Consider the following 23,218-nt stretch of genomic DNA (forward strand, 5'->3'; position numbering starts at 1 on the left):
GCCTTAGTATGACGATGGGTTTACAATCATGGAATAGGTCTGCTGTACAGAAGTCCTTCGAACAGCGGCAATTTAAAATGTTGCATTGAGTCTGCAGCTGTTCTCGGTATGTTTACAGTCTCCCATTCTGTCGACTTTTCCTCTTGAGATTTGAGGGGTTTGACTAAGCGGAGCACAAAGCCATAATACTGGCTTTGTACTGCTTCACACCCGAAATAATGCTGCCATGTGAAGAATATAATTGCTCGTGTTTTTTTCAAACCAAGTCCGCTCATACATCTTTACAACCGCCATTTTATTTATGTACACAGATGCAATGAGTACATATACTTAATAGCAGGTGAAAATGTACCTCATTAAGGTGCCCTACCCGCGCCACTTTCCGGGAGGCTCACCTCCGATGCATACCACTTGCGAATCCAGGTGATGCGGTCTGAGATCTTTATTGCAGAGTGGCCCGCCATATGACAGCGAAGATACACAGGCATGTGTTCCAGCGATGAAGCATGTAATATAGAGCGCGTGCACCCGAAGCCCGCGGAGAGCGGCCAGGGTGCGTATGTGTGTGTGTGTATGTGTGTGTGGCACAGAGAGGCACACCGCTCCCACGAGAACCCCTTTCTTTTTTTCAGGCGCGGGTAGAAAGTAAAAGCCATCGGAACAGTTCACTAGGCCGGGGCGCCGGCCGGCGGCAGCGTCCCCGTTCTTTCGCGCACTCGTCAGGCGGGCAGGTTCTTGCGCACAAAGAGGTACTCGCTGAACTGCTGTCCTTCAACCCCGCCGCCGTTGGAGGCCATCACGCGGAAGCCGGCGTTCAGCAGCCTCGTGATGGTCTGCAGCGAGTTGAGCTTGCAGTAGCCGTTGAGCGGGAACCGGATCACGTGCTTGGTGTCCTGGTTCCAGGCGACTCCGCTGCGCACGTCCATCAGTGCCTGCGAGATCTCGGGGAAGACGTGCTCGACGAGCGACCGCTCGCCGCTGATCACGATGCGCTCGCCCATTTCGGGGCTGATGTTGAGCGCCAGGCACTGGAAGGCCGAGTCGTGGAAGCGCTCGGCGTCTGGTTCCGAGGGTGCCACCAGGCCGTCGCAGTGGTTCGTCTGGTCGGGCCGCCTGGGCTGTGCCGACGCCGGACTCAGCTGCGACGGTGACGTGCTCGTCGTGCTGGCCACGGCACCACCCGGCGGCTGCTGCTGGGCGGCGCGCCGCTGCCGCTGGGCGCGCAGCGCCTCCAGCTGCCGCGTCAGAGCCGGGATGTCGTAGTAGCGTGCCTCCTCGTACAACAGCTCGAGCTCGGCGAAGTTGTCCGGCACGGCCAGCGTGTTGGTGCGCAGGAAGTTGAGCACGTGCCGGAACATCTTGCCGTCCCGGTCGATGAAGTAGTGCTGCTTCAGACTGTCCAACACGATTGGGATGCTGCCGTTGAACATACGCGCCAGTCGGGACTCCGGGTGCCTGCAAGCGCAAGGAGTATACGTTCATTATTACTCACGACGCCCACATCTCCTACCTCCTCAAGGAGGAAAAAAAGGCTACGCCTACTAAAATGCAATGAAAAACGGGCTTGTCTACAAACTTATTCACGGACACGATTGCGGAACGCTCAATTTTTATCATCCAACCTTGCAGACAATCATCCAACTTTGCGGACAACGAATACACACGCAGCATCACATCTCTTAATTGTTTTATGCTTCATGTTAGGTCATTGATTGCCGCTTTTTCATGACTCTGCGCAGCGGTAAACCGATGTACTATATCACGAACTTTACTGCTTCATAGCTAGACGACAATACCGGCTGTGCTAGTCTCGCTGAGGGCCCCTGCTCGTTCACTGACGGCTTTTGTATCTGAAATGGGGGCCTGTGTCACCGCTGGGCATTCTCGAGAGAGTCTGACCAAGGCGGGCTCTGCCGTTCCCACGGGGTTCAGGGGGGATGCTGCCGTTCGGAGCAGCGAATTCCGCTAGGGACTGGCGCGTCGACGATCGCGTAATGAGCGGGTGCATGGGAAGCGCCGCCTTACACACGATGCTGCTGGCCTTGCCATGAGTCCAAATTAGCAAGCTCTATTAATGAGTCGTAGCAGCGATTTACCCTAAGAACAAAAAAACAAGACGTTAAACGGCGCACGAGAATTCGGTATGGCCCCGCTCAGCATGCATCGAGCGCGCTTGCCACTCCTCTTCTGCGGACCGCGTGAGACGCCAGATGGCTATTAAAAAGGACTTCACTCCAGCGAAAGAGGCACAGAAAAAGAAAATAAAAGGGGCGAGATAGTTTGCGACACTAGTTTCTCCCTGTGACGCGATAATGTTTAAACGAGAAGCTTGCAACGAACAAACGTGAGACTTGGGAAGCGTTAGCCTCGAGAGACGGCTACCCACGTCGCTTTTCGCAATAGCAGAGCATGGGAACGACAGCACGGCACATTAGTGCCGCGTTCATCAGCCGCACGCGTCAAAACAATAAAAGCCGCAAGGCAGAGCACAAAATCTGGACGCGTTTTCATTTTTCGTTTGGTCCCGGCGTATTAATTTAGGGTGTTTTTGGAGATTACGGAAGAGAACAATTGTCAGTATATATAGTCAACTATACTGCGGTACCCATGATTGATTTGTGGGGTTTAACGTCCCAAAACCACCATATGATTATGAGAGACGCCGTAGTGAAGGGCTCCGGAAATTTTGACCACCTGGGGTTCTTTAACGTGCACCCAAATCTGAGCACACGGGCCTCGACATTTCCGCCTCCATCGGAAATGCAGCCGCCGCAGCCGGGATTTGAACCCGCGACCTGCGGGTCAGCAGCCGAGTACCTTAGCCACTAGACCACCGCGGCGGGGCTACTGCGGTACCCAGTAACACGATGTGCAAAGCGTCAGGAAGCGTTGAAAATGGACTGATGAAAAAAAAAAAAAAAAAACGGGGCTCGTGCTTGATACCTGTTCGCAGTAATATCGACTGTGACACCTCCACTCAATTTTGCGTAGCTAAGCATGCTGGAGCTCCGCGTGTGCAGTTGAAGCATTTGTGCCCGTAAACTTTCCAATATTGTGGATTCATCGCTGCACAGATGCTCTGAAGCACCGATTGGACTTCATTACGGCGCCGAACCACTTCCAAAATGAATACCGAAGCCTTGTTATCTCTCCGTTAGGGTCGGTTTATCTGCTTCCTTGCAACATTACCTGCTGTAAACCCCACAAGAGAGCTTACAACGGGCCTCTAGAGAGGCCTTCTCCTCCAGCTTTCGCTGAGACTGTGGCGTGTTTTTCGCGCAGGCCTGACGTTTTTCAGTTAAACTTTTTCAGCCTGGAAGAACGTTGTTTAAAGATTTCTGGTTGAACGTACACAGCGTACAAATTACACATAAATTGATTTTTATTAAAAGCTAGCGAAAAAGCGAGAACATTTATAGTAATGATTGATGGCGATTAACGTGCAAAGCATGATTATGATAGATGCCGTCGTGGAGGGCTCCGGAAATTTCGACCACCCGAGGTTTTGTAGCGTTCACCTAAATCTAAGCGCTCGGGCCTCGAGTATTTTCGCGTCCATCGAAAATACGGCCGCCGCGACCGGAACTCGATTCCACGATCTGCGGGTCGGCAGTCGAGTAACAGAACTAGTATAGACCACCGTGGCGGCTACCGGAAAGTTTATGCAGGTTTTTGTGGTAAAGTACATCTAATGCTTTATTGTGAGTGGTGTTTATCTCAAACGAGTAAGGAGAAGACGGAAACATGTGCGCATACGAGAGGAAGTTGTACGCAGGACAGGTCAGTCGCGTACAACTTGGTGGCTTGAAGGAGTAGTGACGTGGTTTTGAGACACCGTAAGAGGGACACCTTTTTTGGTTTCCTCGGCATGCAACGCTGACACTCTCCACGCACTGGTGCCGGCAACACGTACAAAACATTTTACTACAATGCTAATTTTTTCGTCGCAGCATATGAACCACTATGAACATCATCCCAACCAGTCAACGCAGTTCCACGAAGTTTGCAAACACAGTGGGTCCTGCATGCAGGCTTGCAGCATATATACATCACAGAAATCACTCTCAGGGCCACTTGGCAGTAATTCATTCGTCGTGCCCCACGAACGGATGACAGACCTTTTACGAGTTTCTGTCTCTCCATGACGTCACACTGCGATATGTCAAAAACGATAGTGCTTTTGTAAGGTCACCAATTTTGCAGATAGCAAAGGCTTGATCTATCTGCCCCGCCGTGGTGGTCTAGTGGCCAAGGTACTCGGCTGCTGACCCGTAGGTCGCGGGATCGAATCGCAGCTGCGGCGGCCGCATTTTCGATGACGGCGAAAATTCTGTAGGCCCATGTGCTCAGATTTGGGTGCACGTTAAAGAACCCCAGTAGGTAGAAATTTCCGGAGCATTCCACTACGGCGTCTTCATAATCATATGATGGTGTTGAGACGTTAAACACCATCAATCAAATCAGCTTCAGCTATTTCTCTTATGCGAGAGTCCTTGTGTCTATAAACGGTGGTCACGCGGAAGAATTCTGGAATGCAACCGCAGACGGCACAGTGGGCAGACAAGTGGGAGAACGGCGCCCCCTTCGGATAATTCTGCAGTCTGACCGCCGTTTATAGACACACGGATCCTCGCATTATATAGAGAGATAGCTAAAGCCTTTGCCATTTGCGAAAATAATGACGCGTGTGTTAGCGCACCATCGATTGAGTTATACTTGATTGTGAGTTACTTAAGGAAGACATACGTGTGTAGTTTTTGTCACGTGCAGAATAGGTTGCGTGCGCATGTGTTGTTCTTTCTTCCCTTTCTTTTTCTGTTACACTCAAATAAGAAAAAAGCAACCAGTTGTGTCAGCTCTCGTGCTGTCTAGTCTTTCTTTGTGCTTTGTCTTTGCGCTGTTCCAATATCGACGCAAACCAACTAGCTTAACTATCTGTTTTGCTGCAGGTAAATCACATGACCGCTCATACGTTTACGATAATCCTATTGTAACTCCTTTGACGGAGCTATTGTAATGGCCTACTGCTCAGATGCGCAACTTCGAGGAAGTCTCTCGATGGGAAGCCCGTTTCAGCACTTAGTTACTCAGCACGTTATTCATGAACGATGAACTAGCAATGAGTGAACTCAAGTCAAACGCATTATGGAACTAGTTGGCGCGACATTTGAAAGGAAGATATTGTCTACTTCCGTCCTCCTACAAGTTAGCAATGAGCGGCGTGAAAGCGCTCACTCTCAAAGGCGACCAAGTGGAAGCTGAGTGCCACCCAAGCATCACTCGCTCTTCTCCGTGTTAGTCACGCACGACACAGACATGGACTGAAGAGAACCCGGAAAGGCTTCGGGGGATATTGCCATTTACGTATACAAAGTCATTAGATCAAAATCACCGAACACTAACGAGGACGTCACAGGAAGTTGACCCTATTGATCGCAAATTGCAAGTGTGCATTCATTAAAGGACATGGAATGGAAAGTCCCGAACACACGTAAGTGATAGGAGGCCTGTTGTAGAAATGAACTGTACGTCTTTCGTTGTTGGGCTGGTTACGGTGCATGGTCAGTTGGAACAAAAACAGCGCACGCGAACGGAAAGGCAAAAGAACGCAGTGCTGTCGTTGCGTTGAAGATTGCATTACTTTCATTCTACGCTTTCGCACTGCATTCGTCACGATGGAAACGTCCGCTGGAGGGCTCGCACCCGTGGAGTCGCGGAAAGTCATCTTCCGATGGCCCCGGTCATCATCACGAAATTTCTCCGGCGCGAAGGGGCACCCCAACCACACTGGCGCGCCTCGGGCGCGTCTCAGGGCGCCGGCCGGACACGTGGATCCCGCCGAGGAATGGCGAGACAAGCAAAATGGCCGCCATTAATCTCGCCGGGCTGCCGGAGCTTGCGCGCGCAATAGGACGCCTATTAAGTAATTAGCCTGGTGCGAAGCGTTCACAGATGCGGCCGCATGCAGCACCCGACTGCGGCGGATGGCGCGCTTTTCGAACTGGCGCGTGTAGCCCTCAAATTAGCTGGCAATGCCTTAGGTGTGATACCACGTATCACTGCGACGGCGCTTCGGGGAAAACATGATTTGGGCCACAACGGAGTTTGAATTGGTATAGTTTCAAAAAAGGGGTTACGCGCGAGTTAAGCCCCGTAATTATGAATAAAAGATTATATTATTGTGCATGAGAGTAATGAGGAGATCAGAAGAGAGACTGAACCGCCGAAACGGGCTGTAGAACACAACTGTCAATTTCCTGCGATGGAGCGGTGGTTGCCATACCCAATGGGCGATCGCTATCAGGCAGTGGGTTTAGAACAAACCACGTCCAGCAGTCATGGAAGAAGCAGCATAGCGTCTATTTTAACATTTATCAACTCCACTTGCACGGACGTCTATGTGCAAACCAGGCGATAATGCTCGCGAAAGGAGACTATTGTCGCAACGAATATTTCGTGGTCGTAGCTACATAGCGAAGTGGTCTCTCGGCGTTCAAAAGTCAAGGTGCGGCGATTGCAACGTCACGTGCCCTGTGCGCCCTTGAGACACGCAGTCGAGCTGCCGCGCTGCGTACAACGGCGGCGCACGACGAAAGCCGGCGCCTGCAGCGACGGACCCAGCTCGCGCGATGATCAGAGATTGACCGCACCCGTCTCTGCCACGCGGGCATGCCAGTCGCCTTGTCGTCGATCATTCGAACCGCTCAATTGCAGCGCTACGACCCTGCCCGAGGCGTGTGGCCCGTATCTCAAGATGTCAAGGCTGCCGTGCATACGCGCCACAGGAAGCGTGCGTGACAGATCACTTCAGCTCACCGGGCTTCGATCGCCTTCTGAGAACTTTCCAGGCTTCAGAAATGACACGGAATTGAGACAAAATGCCCCTAAACATACACGGTATACGTTTCTTCGATTAACACGAAGGACATGCTTCAGAAGACCACTAAATAGAAAGGCCAGCTGGATTACGAGACTCCCCATCGTAGTTCTGCAAGGCAACAAAAAGGCTACTGCGTTTTCCTAAAGACACCAGCCTGATTCAACGTCTATGATATCATACGCGGAACTGTTACGTCGGCGGCAAACGTGACTTTTCTCTCCTCCAACTTTTCTTCCTCTTCCTCAGTGCAGGGTAGCCTACCGGGGCTCAGCCCTGGCTGATCATGGGCCTTTCTGTTCTCCTTATTCTCGTCCCCCTCCTTCTTAAAAAACAAAACAAACGTTACACCATCCTCCGCTACATGTGAAGCAGCGGGAACTAACGCTTACACTGACAGTGACGCTGACGCTAGCGCTCATCGCGGTGTCGCCCAAGAGAGAAACCTGGGGAGGCGCAAAGCACGCAGTGATGGGCCACTGTTTCCTACTAGAACATGCCAATCGCTGCTGATGGGCAATGAGAGACAGAACACTCCGGTTAGACAGAGAGACGCGCAGTCCGCTTTTAGTTGACGCACACGCTGCGATTTTTTTATTGTTTAACAACACACAAGAGAGACCTTCCACCGGCACTACCTTGAATGCCAAAATTCAGTGCCTAGCCCCACCGCGGTGGTCTGGTGGCTAAGGTACTCGGCTGCTGACCCGCGGGTCACGGGATCGAATCCCGGTTGCGGCGGCTGCGTTTCTGATGGAGGCGGAAATGTTGTAGGCCCATGTGCTCAGATTTGGGTGCACGTTAAAGAACGCCAGGTGGTCGAAATTTCCGGAGCCCTCCACTATGGCGTCTCTCATAATCATATGCTGGTTTTGGGATTAAACCCCACATACCAACCAAGATGTTCCGACATCTTGGTTGATATGTAGGGTGATATATGCAGAACATGGGAGAGGCCTTTGTCCTGCAGTGAACGCAGTCAGGATGATGATGATGATGATGATCAACCAAGATTCAGTGCCTACGTATGCGGGGTTGCTTATTGAACGGTTGCGCAGCGCGAGCAGTTGGTCTTTCAATCAAGAAACTTGCTAGCAGACACTGCTTGCGTCGGCGTTGCGAGGCGAGAGAGGGGGCAGCGTAGAAGAGAGGCGAAATGTAGGGGTAACTGCCGCGTGGAGGGATGCTCAGAGGAGAGAGAGGTGAGAGCGAGTGTAGGGTAGCAAGCGTTTGCTGCGTCGGCCTTGCGAAGTGAAAGAGGGGCAGCGTAGGTGAAGAAAAAGGGGGGAGCGGACTCGCAGAATGGGTGGCCACGCCGCACCCTGGATCGAGCTCGACCCTAAGCTGCTTCGCATCTAAAGCTATATCGACACAAAAAGGTTCGCCATTAGTGGAGAGAAATATACCCTTTCTAACCTCCCGCACACGCAACGCGTGCTCGCGCTTTATTTTGTCGTATAGGAAGTTACATTCTATACAGCCAGGAGTGGGGCAAGGTGACGACTGGCTCGCCCGTCGGGACACGGTTGTCAGGTGGCGAAGGCAATTGCCCCGGCGACCGGCCGCGCAACGTCGGCGCTCTTCGGTGCGTGAAAGAGAGCGCGGCCCGCGACAGGGTGCGCGCGCGAGCGATCATGACCGCTTTCGGAGCGCCGCGGCTGATTGCAGCCTTTCAAAGATGGGCGGTCTGCTGCTGCCCAGCACGCGCCACCAGGCTGCTGCTGCTGGCAGCTCGATCCGCACCCCTGAAGCACGCTCGAAACGGGCATCCATATGGGCGCGCATTTACGACGCATCTTCGGCGAGTCGTGTGGAGTCTGCGCGTCGATTTTACGCAGCGTGATGATAGCGAGGCTATTATCACGTCTGATGTTGGGATCACGTGGCTGTTCGGTTAAATCGGTAATCACAGAGAAAGCGCTTGGATGGAGAAAAATGGTATACCTCGAGGCGATGGCATTGCGTAGAATCGACCCTTACGCGTCGGAACGGTGCCAAACGATTAGTGCTAAATAAATTCTGTAAAAATCGTCAGCAAAGAGAACGAAAAAGAGAATTAGGAGCCAGGTTCAAGTGCTGCTGGAGGATTGTAACTCAGTTTAGTCGTTCACGCATTAGCCGTCAGATGCCACATCTACGCATGCATGCGAACTGTAACATAAAAAAAAGTGCTAAGCTGCGGGTTCGATTAAGCACCCTCGTCGCTAAAGTAACTGTAGTCTGAGATAGCACGGTAGCGCTGTACAATAGCTCGTTAGCAATGTATACGAGATCAAAATACTGAACGCACCGTCAGTACGGGCTGCGCGCAGTACGACCATTTAATGTGCCATGTTAAAAGCACGAAGCCCGTGAAAGCTGAACGGATTGTGACAAGAGATATACAGCGTTCAGGACCTTTGAATACATTGATGGTTTAATTAATTTAAATAAGGAATATGCGGAAAAAGATCTCGTGCTGCACAACAGCGTACCTGCGTACACAAAGAGCTTACCTGCACAACAAAGAACCTACAGTGATCCAAATATTTCAGAATTGACTTCAGCCCCACGATCACCCATGTTGCTTTGATACACAAACGTGCGAGATCATTCAATCAGTAGCCGAAAATATTTAGAATCAGGAAGGACTATACCTACATCCCCCAACTGTCTGAACTTCGGCGCGTGATTTCCATATATACGAGCCTGTCCTCTTTAGATTGAGATTCACATTTCGCAGCGATCTTACATTCCCACGGAATGAAAACCCTCCCACCTTCTCAATTACCAAATTTCATAACTCAAGATCAGCTCAAAAGTTCTCCATCGCGATAAGAATGAGGCCCGTCCTTTATGCGAAGTCCAAATGATCCCCCTGAAGCCAGCACACAGGAAGTGTACGAGCGGTCGACAAGCGTCCCTGGCTGTTGCGCAAGCGGCCAATGCCTCGCGCATAATTTGCATCTGGGGGAAGCGCTACAGGGCGGGAACACGTGGAAGGAAGAGAAACACGCCCACATGGTAAATAAAGAAAGACAGAATTAAAAAAAAGGAGACCGGATGGAAGAACAATGCCATTTCTTTCGAAGAAAAAAAAATTTTTCTTTTCGTACTGCGCTACCGGTGGTTACGACAGCTTCGCCTCTGTCGAATCCATTGTGAAACGTGAACCGCGTCTTGCAAGCTCCGAGGCACGGACGAGTCAGACAGGGGGCATACACAGCGGCACCGGCATACGGTCACCGGAAGGAAATGTGGGCCGGGGTTGAGAACACCTCGTGGTCCCAGCCGCCGCGGGATCAAAGCGGCGCTGGTGGAGACACCCCGCGGAGACATCTCCTAATCCGGTCCTGGCGGGCGACGGCCGCTTCGCCCGCGGCAATCGGAGCTGCGCTGCTGTTAATGAATGCGGTCGGCCTCTGCGGCTCGCCCTGGGGGCTGCCGAGTTCGAGGGGCTGCCACCATCGCCGCGAAAGCAAGCCCACTTTTTTATTTGCCTCGTGTTAATGCAGAATGGAAGACATGGTATGCGGCTTCGCCCCGGAGCGACCAGGCGCGACTCTTTTTCCTCTTACCTCGCAGTGGCCTGAGCTATTCATTGATAATTCTCGGGCGACCCTGAACTCTGCCCTGATGATCGCTCGTTTGTCAAAGCCGGTTCAAACGTTCCACCGCACGTAATCGAACTCATCTGTCCGAGCTGACCAGGGGCGACCCTTCACTCCGACGAAAGTTTGTGACCCCGTCTGCCGTCTACGGCGGCCTGTGATGAGATTGCCTGTCATGAGTGGAGGAGAGATAAAACCTCGCTCTCTCAGTTCAAACGCGGGCGGTGCCACCATTTTCTCCTCACACTGCTGTAGCTGTCGTATAGCGCCCTTTTCCCTGTAGGCATTTCGCCGTTCTTGTTACTTTGACATACTGTGTCGTCATGACTGCTACAACTCTCCTGTACTGTACGTTGCGTTTGTCAATAGCATTTTGATGCATGCGTACACACACAATAAACGAAAATATTTACTCGGGAATGCAAAGTGCATGCAAAGGCTGAGAAAACAGAAAGACAAACAAAGCGAACAAAAAAAACTGATAAACAACCAAAAACAAACGCAAGCAGATTGCACGCAACCTTTTTTTTATTAAGACCGAAATCGGGAAGACATTTGTTATTTTTCTTTTTAAAAATGCAGGGCATTTGTCACTCAGCTTATTGCGTCACACCTCTTGGAGGAGTGAAGGCATCACGCAACCATGACCTCGTGCCGTCATTGCCCGTGACGCTAGTACGCATACTTTTGTCGTCTTTGCACATGCAGCCGCTATGGGAACGATTCATTTTCAATGGATAAAGATATATACGAAGTCATAGTAGGAACCTCTTTATTGAACGATTCCTAATCACCGTTAGAATTTGGCATTCATCACGGTACCCGTCATGTGGCAAGCCGCCGTGCAAAATCGACAAGAATGTGCTTTATGCTTGCGTGTTCTCTTACGGTGAAAACACAAAACATCGAGTGTTATTTTACACACACAGCGTTATACACAAACAAACAAACAAACAAACAAACAAACAAACAAACAAACAAACAAACAAACAAACAAACAAAACCTACTGCGAGATGTAGCAGGATAGTTTCAATCATGAGCACCCATGATACGTAAAAAAAATCAACCAAACACGTAAGACTTACTGAAGAAAAAAAACAAGAAAAACGAAAAATTGGCAAGTGAATGACAAGTGTTTTACAACTCAGTTTAATTACAATAAATATATTTTCCTTCCTTCCCGCTTTCATCACTCTTTCGCACACTAAATGGGAGCTGTTTGTTTTCTTAATTTTTTTTTAAAATAGCTTGACATGGTTGATAGGTGCACATATCCTCCTGATTTGTGCTTCCGCTTCTCCTAAAAAAACCTGCCACGGTACGTAACTAAATTTTCTTCGTTCGCAATGAGGTTTTGGAGACAGTTAGTTCCCTGTAGTAGATGACAGACCGCAGCGGTCTGTCATCACGAAGGAAAAAAAAAAAAAAGCGTACTTTGTGAGCGTCTCCAGCGACGAGGTGTAGATGGTGCCCCCGACATCGATGTGCACGGGCGCCGTGTAGCGAGACGCCGCGGCGACGCAAGGAATGCCGGAAATCTTGGGACTGAAGTTGGTGTCCGGCGAGGCGGACAGCATCAGCTTCGGGTCCATCCAACTCCTGCACAAAAGTGACCGCACAAAAGGGCTTGGCACACGCTTCCGAGAACAGGCGCAAGCATGTATATATAGTACACCGCATGATCTCCCTGGCAGCGACGGTAGGTCATTTGCTCGAGAAAATCGACTGATGCCGTGAAAGGAATGGTCACGCCAAGACCTTGGTATTACGTTAGCCGCCATCATTTCGAGCCAGCGACATTTAGATGATGGCGTACTTGCGTCAGTGCGCTTCCTTATTGCGCGCTTCTCGTGTCGCTTGCGTAGCGATACTGACTATTATAGTTCGATTAGTTACTAAAATCAATTCCGAAGTTTCTCACGTGAAAACCAAGATATGATAATGCGGCACGCACACTGTAGTGCAGCGATACTCCTAATTAGTTTCCACCACCTGGATTTGCTTAAGACGCATCGAAATCCAAGTAAATGAGCAGTTCTATTTTTAACTACCCCATGGGAGTGTGACCGTCAAGGCCAGGAATCGAACCCGCACCCTCGATCTTAGCAGCGCGACACCATGGCTACCACGTCGGGTGACTTGTTAATCACCACATTCAGTGGCAATACCTGTGGTTTCTGTAACTCGTGAGAATTAACAAGTTGATCATAATTGAGTCATTTATCATCCATAAGTCCGTGCGCTTGTTTGATGCGCGAGCAATTGCTGTAGAAAGCCGCCGGCCACGCGAAAAGACTGAACGCCAAACTTACAGCGCTATGTCACTGACCAGCGTTCAGTTATAACAATGCCCCGATGCTCAGCATGTGTGTTTTGCATATTTCAATGCCGAAGAAGATGTGGCCTCGTCGATCTGCTAATGCAACAGCACTTAGCTCTGACCCTTGCACATCTCCCCGCCCCCCCCTTTCATTCAGCGAGGGAAAAATGCAGAATAACTTTTATTTTAGGTCTGAATCAATGCATGCAACTACTGTTGACGCTTCCTTTCGAAGGAGAACGCGTGCTGCGACGGCCGTGCTCGCCATTCATCTCGGCGTCCTAAAGGGACAATAAAGAGAAAAACGATTTTTCATGTATTAGCAAAGTACACCTTCGCAATCCCGAATTACCCTGAGATGACGCTTCGAAAGCGAGAAAACGCGCGAAGAGAAAATTCGGACGCCACCTTGAGATTAATGACGTCATAAATTTTGAAAACGTCTACTGAGTCCCACGTAGCTTCTAATCGATTAAGATGAAGTACATGTCATGGACCTCTCATACGAAGTTTCCGAAAATTTCATCGAGCCAATGTCCCGAAAATAAAAAAAATATATATTTTAAAATTTTTGACGTCACAATCGGAGATTTCGGCACGGTATTTAACAATAAAACTTCAACCTAGATTTTATCCACTCATAATAAACTCATGATAGTGAAACTTACGGCATTATAAATCTCGGAGTGCGGTTTTTCAATCTCAACCAAGTCATTGTTTCTCTTTAGTATGCCTTTATTGCCACAGTGCGTCTTTCTCCGCACGACTCACTTGTCAGCAGCAAAGTCGACCTCCAGGCAAATTACCTGCAAGGTCCTTGCTCGTGTAGATATTTTTCAGAGAAGTTGTAACGGGCGGACAGACTACCCAAGAATATCTCTACACGTAGGTCTAGCACGTTTAAGTTGAGCAGCCTTCAAAGCGGCGCTTGTAACGTTGCGCTAATAAGGTGCCCAATTAAAAAAAATGCTCCGGCAACAGGTACTGGACAGCCCCTCAGTGTATATATATATATATATCCTACACGAAAAAACAAAAAAAAAATTACATTGCTAGCCTTAACGGTTTCTGCTCCAATCATTCTTTATCAATCATCCTACCTTGTCCCGACTATATCTATTGCTTGCATATTAATCTCTCCGAGACGGCTTTTAAGCCCAATTGGTTTTTGGATCTACACGCTTGCTTCGCCCACTTGGGGCTGAAGAAAATTGCAGCATATTAATTTATAATCCGTCATTTCTTGGAGGCAAATATCGCCAACCCATTCAAACTTTTTACCCCTTTAGCATTGTGTTCTTCATCACAGAGCCTCTGCTGGAAACGTAAATCCTTTCACTTTGGAGAGTCAAAAGTTTGATTTTCAATATGCTATTTAGCCATACCGTACACCTCTGACAATGTCCATATATGTATGAACCTCTTCTGGTGCTGTGAAGAACTCAGGAGTCAAGGGCGGTCGCTTCGACCAACAGGATCACAATGCCAAAAGCCAGCGAGAGATTGGCCAAGGTTGTGAGGCGTAGGTTGTTAAAATAGATAGATCACATAATTAGAAGTCTCAGGGTCCCTTAAATTCATTTGTCTAAGAAGCCTTTAAAGCGTAAACCATCTTGTTCTTTTTTTTTCCTCTCTTGATGAACTAATACTCCCCCGCCTTCACACTCCGAAAGCTTTGTGCACCTTACGTGGTTTGGCATGGCCTCCGTGATCGCCACATCTTTTACCAAGGGACCATTTCATGTGATTACGTCACAAGCGTGGCACATCTGTGACGTCATGATTACGTCGTTTCATGACGTCATCACGGAACGATAAGTTTTCACAAATGTTCATCCCGTTCCCGCGGAAGTGAATACTTGCGCCAGCTTTGCGGTCGCTGTGGTACACCGTGATAGTTCCCGCGACCCCTCTCGCTACACCCGAGGCTTAGACCGAATGCGAACATGATTTTTTTTTTACCGCGTCGGTGGTCAATTAGAATCGCTGTGTCATGCAACTGCAAGGTTGTCTCTGACAAACGACGGGAACCAGTCCTTATTGTCAGGTTCCGCAATGTCTGCCGCCTCAGTGTATCAGTGCCTCGCCACGGTGGTCTAGTGGCTAAAATACTCGGCTGCTGACCCGCAGGTCGCGGGATCGAATCCCAGCTGCGGCGGCTGCATTATCGATGGAGGCGAAAACGCTGTAGGCCCGTGTGCTCAGATTTGGGTGCACGTTAAAGAACCCCAGGTGGTCGAAATTTGCGGTGGTCGAAATTTGCGGAGCCCTCCACTACGGCGTCTCTCATAAGCATATGGTGATTTTGGGACGTTAGGCCCCACATATCATCATCATCAGTGGATCAGTGGCAAGAGTGCTCGGCTGCGGACGCGAAGGTCATGGGTTCGATTCCGGCGGTCGGATTTCAAAGGAGGCGAAATGGTAGAGGCCCGCGGACTGTGCGATATCAGGGCACTTTAAAGAACAGCAGATAGTCCACATTTCCGGGACCCTCCACTGCTGCGTCTCTAATAATCATATTATGAGAAGACCCTCCACCACGTAAGGCAACTGGGTTGAGACAGCATTTATTCAGCCAAGGGCTCAGCAGCGAACGGGCAGTCTGAGACCGAGCATAGCACACACACGATGATGATTGTGGTGACACCCAGTGAAGATGAGGACAGGGACCCAGACGGATGATGATTATAATAATGCGTATATGAGAAGAAGCTCATAACGAATGCCCACAATATTGTAGTCTTGGGACGTAAAAACCCAAATATTATCTCTTGCTGCCTGACTGATTATCACCACGTGACCGGCGCACAAAAAACCTGCATAGTTTCTTATAGGCGATGAGCAACGTCAGGTTAATACCACACGTTCCACGAACCATGCGAATATTCATTTGTTATGTCCCGAGTATAAAAGTGAACAGTGGAAACAGATTAACGACTTTTGCTTGTTGCACGGCAGCGCCTACAAGCACCGCATACAGTGTACAGACTCGATCCCTTCATGGTCACAGCGCGATGCAAGCGATACGCAGCTTAGGGAAGCGAAAGTAGCTTTCCTTCTGTTTTCTTTTTTCTGGCGCGCGAAAACGCGTACCCGGAGAGGCATAGCGAGCAGCAGACAATGCCGCAATCAGCGTAAAAGATTCGTGGCAGCTCGTCTCGGCGAAGCCGCTGCGGTGTGTGTATACAGCGGCGTCGACTACTCACTGCGGGGTCGCCGCCAGGCGGATGCGAAGTCAGGCGTAAGTCACCATTGCGTGCGCGCGGAAGCCTTGTTTTGGATAGAGTATCGCTAATCATGACGAAGAATAGCGACGGGCGCCTTGACGAATGAGCCGGTCGACGACGAGGCCGCGTCGGCGGGATTTCGCACGCGCCTCGAAGACCGTGTGTGCTCGGTGACGATCACTCGCCGCTTTCCCTCTGTATGCATAATGGCTCGAAGATGGATGCGGCTGACGGGGGTGAGACGCCGAGTACGAAAACAGGTTTCTCTTGCTGCTCTTTTTTTTTCTCTTGATCTTTTCCGTCGCGAACAAACTGCAGCATGCACACACGCCTGACCGATGTCGCGGTTTCACGGAACTCTGCGAAACCCTGATTTCAAGACGTGCTGCTGTTGTGCGGCGCGAGATCGCGTACAGTATCGTCGACGGCCAAGAATAAAAAAAGAAATCGTAGTCCCGCCCGTCGGCCCCGTTCTCGGGGCTCTCACGAACAGCCTCCGCTGCGCACGCCGTCAGACAGCGCGTTCGTGCGAGCTGGCTTTTCGTTCCGAGAAATGTCGCATTCGTCTTGCTCTGCATAAGCAGCGATAAACATTCTTCGACGATTCGGGCAAGGAGGTGGCAGGAAACGACACTGCACGAAGACAGAGAGAAAGAAAAGAAAACTGAAGACAAGTCGGGGCTTTCTTGTGCACACCACGCGCCCTAACACTCCGATCTGCAATCGTAATCCGGCACGGAAGAGTATGGGCACGCCTGAAGCTTTTCAGTTCGCCACCGCATGCTGTTACCAAGAAAGGGGGACAGCGAGAAACGTGTACGGGGTTGCACGAGACGCGGATGTAGCCGTTCTCTTGCCCCGTCCGTCACTGCATACCTTGCCGTTTACGGCAGGAACGAATCTTATTATACGTGTATACACACTCCATTCTACGGATTTGATAGAGTTCTCGACGTCAAAGCCGAACGCTTACACGCACGCTATCTCGAGAAATACACGCATTTTTCTTCCGCGAAACGAGTACACGACATCGCTACGACATCGCTAGCATCGCAATATTTCATGCGCAAAAACATAAATGGTAAAGCATTCAACGGGAAAAGTACGGTGTGTTGCGTCCGTCTGCGTCTTTGCTGTTTGCGCTGCTTCGATTTAAAATGAGGTAAATGTGACCTCCTGGTGGTATTATGGAGATACACTTTTCATTCCTCATTTTGTAGGACATTCATTCAAGATGACTCTTCACGAGCCGTTTTAACTGGGAACAGTCACTCGACCTGACGAACAGTGGTAGCAGATAAATGAAATGAACGGCGGGTGAATTCGATTGTTCGCAAGTATATAAAATATGGTTAAAAGACAATGAAAACAGAGTGACGAACATTAGCAGTAACGAACATAGTCGCGCGCAAAGCGAAAAACGCGAGGCCAAGACCGACATTCTGATATATGACCACAAAGGAACAGTGAAAGATACATTGATGTCTGTACAGATACGTCTGACTAGATGTCTTTCCTTGATGCAAAGACTGCGATTCGATATAACTATAAATTTTATGAAGACGAACTGAGATAGCTCGTTTGAAATCTGCCTCAATGAAGTCAGCAGTTCAAGTCCCCAAAAAATTTACCATTTGTTTCATGAGAACTCATTAATACAGCTTCTAACAACGAAAACGAGCCCTCAAATTTACCCTTTCCTACGTTTTGTTTCAGTGATTGGTCTAAAATGGGGCTAGGTTTTAGCGTTGTGCTAAGCGAGAGGAGCTTAGCTTTCAAAAATACTCACAATAAGTGGCAACGATAGTTGACAGGACCATTTGAACAATCACCATCATTGCGACACGTCCTATACCTAGGGCGGATAAATTGCTTTATGCCGTGCAGAGGGTTCGGCTAAGCAGACGTAACGAATCGAATGATCCGTTCACACCACTGTTGCCAACGCGTGGAAAGCGGGTTTGTAAAGACGGAGCTGATCGATAGAGCTTCGTGTGGTCCATTTTCACGCGTCCCGAAGGCATGATGTGTTTGCCTATCGCGTTCTATCCCTTGAGAAGCATCTCCACATTGGTGGCGAATATCGTTGCTCCGTGCTTGCCATCGCTTCAGCGAGTGAAGGAGACTGTTGATGCACCGCGCTGGACGCTTTCGGCAACCGAACAGGAGAAGAGAATTGTTGGACGCCGATTACAACCTACATCGGCTTGAGCGTTTTAGATGCGAAGCATATTTCTACGTCACACGTGTACACTTGTCTTTTGGGGATGAAAAAGAAGAAAAAAGTTCTAGTTACCAGGTTCAGAAGTGTATACGCCAAAGTGTGTGCAAGTGTTTGTCATTGTCCGTGCCATGTATAGTTCCCATTGCCGTTTCCTTTTCTGATCTACGCTGCTCTTTTTTATACCAACCACAATTTATTCCGACTGCACTCATTGATTGATATACGGTTTAACGTCCCAAAACCACCATATGATTATGAGAGACGCCGCAGTGGAGAGCTCCGGAAATTTAGACCACCTGGGATTCTTTAAAGTGCACCAAAATCTGAGCACACGGGCCGACAGCATTTTCAATTCCATCGGAAGTGCAGCCACTGCAGCCGGGATTCGATCCCGCGACCTGCGAGTCCGCACCTGAGTACCTTCGCCACTAAACAAACCACCTCGGCGGGGCCCGACTACACTCTCCTATTTATTTATCACTGCTCCACTTTATGAAAGTCTAACCCGAATAGCATGGCCCGGCGATACCACAGTCAAAATAAACTTCGCAGGCACACGGATGGGAACCATTCGCCAAGTTTCCGGCAGTCGAGAAATTCTAGAAGAGCATTAATTGCCCTAGGGTTCTAACCACTTCCGCGACTTTACAAGCGTAACGTCAGCTACCAAGCCAACGGCCACTTCTGTGCTCGTCATCGTAAGAACCACTCCAACCCATAGCATGGGGAGGGACGTCGCCCGGCGTAACAAGGGCCTTACTGCCTCCGCATGATACCATCAGACGAGCCTCTGTTGAGAGCTGGTTAGGCGACGCGCTTCTCTGCTCGCCCACGCCACTATATAACGAGAATGGGAGTCGCCCACTCCGAGAGAGGGTATACGGCGTGCGGTCCCGGGTTCGCTGGCCCTTCGTAGCCTTGGTCATCGTCGGGGGTCGAGAGCGGTTTCGAACCCATATGCTGCCAAAAACAGGCCTCTCCGCTGCGACCCCGTCGTACAGAGCCGGCGGGGGGAGAAAGTGCGCCTCCGGCTCGCGGGGGTCCCGCGGACATGAGACGCACTATTCGGCGGGCGGCCCGCAAATGAAACCCTTGCTCGGAGGCACAGCCGGTCGGCAGTTGCCCGCCCCGGGGCGCGTCGGCCGGAGCATGTTTGTTCGCTTCGGCCGACTCGGAATGCGCCCCGGGCGGCCCCGGCGCGGAATGCAAGCGTATGTCGGCCGCCCGAGGGCAGATTCGCTTTTACGCTCTCGAGCAGGCTTGCGACCACGCAATCGGCGCGCGGCCATCGCTCGTGGGCTGCTTTTGCCTCCCTCTCGTAAATTGTGCTGCGGGCCGGGATGGAACGGCGAACGATGAAAAAAAAAGGCGAAAAAGAACCGATGAAGATATCCACGGGGCAGCCCCTTGCGGATAGGAAAGGCCGACTTGAAAGAAACGCAGAGCGCCGAGGCAGTGCTTTGTGGGGCGTGGGGAGAAAGAACTGGGCCTGTTTGAATATATGAAAAGGTCAATTAGAGGGCAGAATAAACGTTCATGTTTGAAGTCCAACATAGCTCGCCACGATGAGCGAACAGGTGACGATGAGGGCATAATGTCATGTCCCATGCAGGCGGTACGTGCCCCATTGTTCTATAGTATACTGTGAAGCGTGGGTAAAATGCTTACAACTATAAGCGTCTAAACAAATTCACGGGAATGCGAAGTGTCATCTTTGCTTTTATCAACCAGCGCATGCTCACAGTCTTTCAGGAGGAGCCGGCAATAACGTAATGCCGAAAAAGACTGACGTTAACGCTGACAGACGGCGCAATCTTTTGCCGTCGGTATTTGGTCATGTAATACTGATTACACCGGCTCTGCTACATGGTTGAAGCTAGTCCTCCATTTCGGCTCACTCAGTTTTTGAGAGGGACAGCTCCGAGAATAGCTGAGGGGTGGGTGGACCACCTTCGTTGCCGAAAAGTCATGTCCACGTTGATAAAGATGATGCACTAATGCTTTTTTAAGTATTGCAAAATTCTAATTGCTGCGTTGCTTAACCCGCTGCCTCAAGGCGGGCGCTACTGGCAGTCGCGTTTTTATAAAGTGCGTGGACGCGCTCTCGTCCCGACATAAACATTTCTATGGGATTTGCCGATTTATACCGGTTTGACGTACACTTTAAAAAAGTTATTGCTTGAATTTATTCACGAAACCTTATCAGTCTTAATTAGCTTAATTTCGTGTGACATAATATCTCATATCGTATAGCCTATCAGATAAGATATTTTTTCTGCTAAGCTGGAGGACGCGGGTTCGATTGCCGGTGGCACAACGGCCGCGTTTCAGTGCCAGCGAATTGCAAAAAGACACCCGTGCACCTAATTTAGAAGCAAGTTAAATAAACCCAAGTGGTTGCAACTGTTCCGGATTTCCCCTCTACGGCACGCTTCATATTCGTAGGGTGCCTTAAATATAAGCCCGATATTTTCTTTTTTGCTTCATAAGACTTCATGATTGCCACGTAAGTCCTCAAGTGCGGGGATTGTGATGCGACGCCCTGCTTGGAGGACTTCGTAGAAGGGCGCGCACGCGCGTATACATAGCCACTCTTTTCCCTTTGCCCTGTCTCTCCATTCACTTCATCGCTGCTTCATCAACTGCACTTTCAACCGAGAATCTGCTGGGTAGGGCTAACCTCTACAGATCCTCTTGTTTTTCTTCATTACCTCGAAAACAAACCTCGCTCTCTCTAATTAACACGTCACTTTTGGCGGCCGCGTTATCCTTCATCAGTCGGAAGCTTGAGGGGCGCGCCGCCACTGCGAGCACTCGAATTTGTTTTTGCTCCACGAAATGGCGCAACTGTCTGCGGGGAATAAAGCTATACAGGAGAACAGAGCCCGCGAAGCGGTCCTCAGTGCCGAACAAACACTTCCTATTAGATTTATGCCAGAAGGGACGAATGCACGACGTCAAGCACTGTATGGGTGTTCCGCCAGTGTGACACACGAATCACTATAAAACAAGTATAAAACAACGGTGTTGAATTGATCTTCGACACGGTATTGATTGATATGTGAAGTTTAACGTCTTAAAACTACCATATGATTATGAGTGACGCCGTAGTAAAGGGCTCCGGAAATTTTGACCACCTGGGGTTCTGTAACGTGCACCCAAATCTGAGCACACGGGCCTACAACATTTCCGCCTCCATCGGAAATGCAGCCGCCGCAGCCGGGATTCGAACCCGCGACCTGCGGGTCAGCAGCCAAGTATCTTAGCCACTAGACCAACGGGCGGGTTCTTCTACACAATATTTCAGCCATTTGAAGAGCCACGTCGTTCTACGACATGAGCATCTGACATATCTGCACGAGTTCTCGTTGCGAAATAACACGCAGCCTTCGGTCTAAATTGTTTTCCAGTTAGCATCCTATTAGGCTCTTAAATGTTTAGATCACCACATCAATCTTTTGACGAATGACGTCGATACTGAAGTGCACAATTGGTAGGTATTTTTTATCTGTCCCGTCAAATAATTCGGTTTTATGCACTGCATATGCTATATGCTTCTAGTATTACGCATACGATTGTGAAATGCAGTGTGTGAAGAAAAACGACAGACTATGTCAGTTCTAAGGCATGAGATAAGTTGGGTTTCTGGATGATGCGCTCTTTTTGCTAAAATTACTTCAAAGAGATCTATATCACCACGTCTTTAAAGGTACTGCCACGGCGACTCTGATCATTACGGCAATTACCTCCCGACCCTTGCTTTCAAGGGCGCAAACGAGGCGTTAGAGCTGCTTATAAAGGCGCATTTATACTTACAAATTATGCTTGTCTTGATTATTGTCACGTCCATTTTACTATGATGGCGACACTCACTCACCAACTGCATCATTCTAATGCATTTTTATATGTTATGTTTTACTAGCCGAGCGATTTTAGACCTAATTATTCAGCCATTAATACACTAACGTGTCATATTGCAGTAAGCTCATTCCCACCATGTGCCTGGAGCTCTTTGGCCAAAAGTGGCCCCTCCGCGAAGAATACCTATGAATCATTACAGTAATCATCGTCATGACTATCACAATGGCATTATGCAAGTCAGTTGAAATTGTGGCCATGTATCACCACACTACGAATGTTCATTTGAAAGAGCCTTTGCTTGAGCATATTGGTAACATGTCTAACTCCTTAGCGCACAAACTGACGACGATGAAAAGGGATGTGTCCGCGTCGATTTTCGTCCTGGTCCGTTGGTGCGCTAAAAAGTGAGACATGAATGTTCGACGCAGTGCACTTCCTACACGCTTCTCGGCTTGGAAGTTGTACAAGCTATACAAAATTTTAAAATTAACCGCGCACATCTGAAGCCTTTCGGGTCTATTCGAACTAGAAAAAAAATAAAATCATTCCCCCAAGTTAGTAAAATATATATAGATGGCTTATCTGTGCCGGTTCGCCAACTTAACGGTTCCCGGTATACACGACTCTATGCGCGGTGGGCGTCCGCTGGATGGGCCAACAGCAAGCGGCGAAGCGCAGTCAGCGTACGCGATCATTCTTTGGTCGCAGGTCAAGTCCCACCGGGTTGTCCCCTTATCAGCAGCATGGACGCCTCTGTGGCGCCCCGGCGGCCCCAGACGACCCCCCTTTCCGCCCACCGCGGGAAGTCGTCTGGGCATCGCGCCGCCGCTTCACGCACGGGCGAGACATCGGGCGAGACGGCGACCTCCGCGGAGAGAAAACAATTAGGCCGATGCTGACGTCCGCTCGGGCAGCGAGGAGGTGCCCCTCCACGTCTCAACCCTTCGCGCCTGCAATAGTACACATTGTACAGAACACGGCTCGAGCACCTGAATAGTGTATCTGTTATTAAACCACGATGGAGCTGTCGCACTTGGCCTGACTGTCCGATATTTAAGGGAGCGGTCCACTGCGCCCCGAATCGCGCGCCTGAGGACTATTCACCCATCTATTTG

The 23,218-nt window shown here is 49.8% G+C and overlaps 1 protein-coding gene across 2 annotated transcripts in view; it reads right to left on the bottom strand.

Moving 5' to 3' along the window:
- Positions 1–274: 274 nt before the first annotated feature.
- The window catches only part of twz (BTB/POZ domain-containing protein twz), an 83,521-nt gene continuing 60,577 nt past the window's right edge, over positions 275–23,218 (bottom strand). For both annotated transcript variants that reach the window (XM_075877734.1, XM_037427780.2), the window contains exons 3-4: positions 11,903–12,067; positions 275–1,455 (exon numbers count right to left, since the gene is read on the bottom strand). In XM_075877734.1, the coding sequence (XP_075733849.1) occupies positions 720–1,455; positions 11,903–12,060 (894 nt within the window). In that variant the 5' untranslated portion in view covers positions 12,061–12,067 and the 3' untranslated portion in view covers positions 275–719. The remainder of the gene's footprint in view (positions 1,456–11,902; positions 12,068–23,218) is intronic.

The sequence above is a fragment of the Rhipicephalus microplus genome, chromosome X (genome assembly GCF_043290135.1).
Source record: "Rhipicephalus microplus isolate Deutch F79 chromosome X, USDA_Rmic, whole genome shotgun sequence".
In the NCBI taxonomy this organism is placed as follows: Eukaryota; Metazoa; Arthropoda; class Arachnida; order Ixodida; family Ixodidae; genus Rhipicephalus; species Rhipicephalus microplus.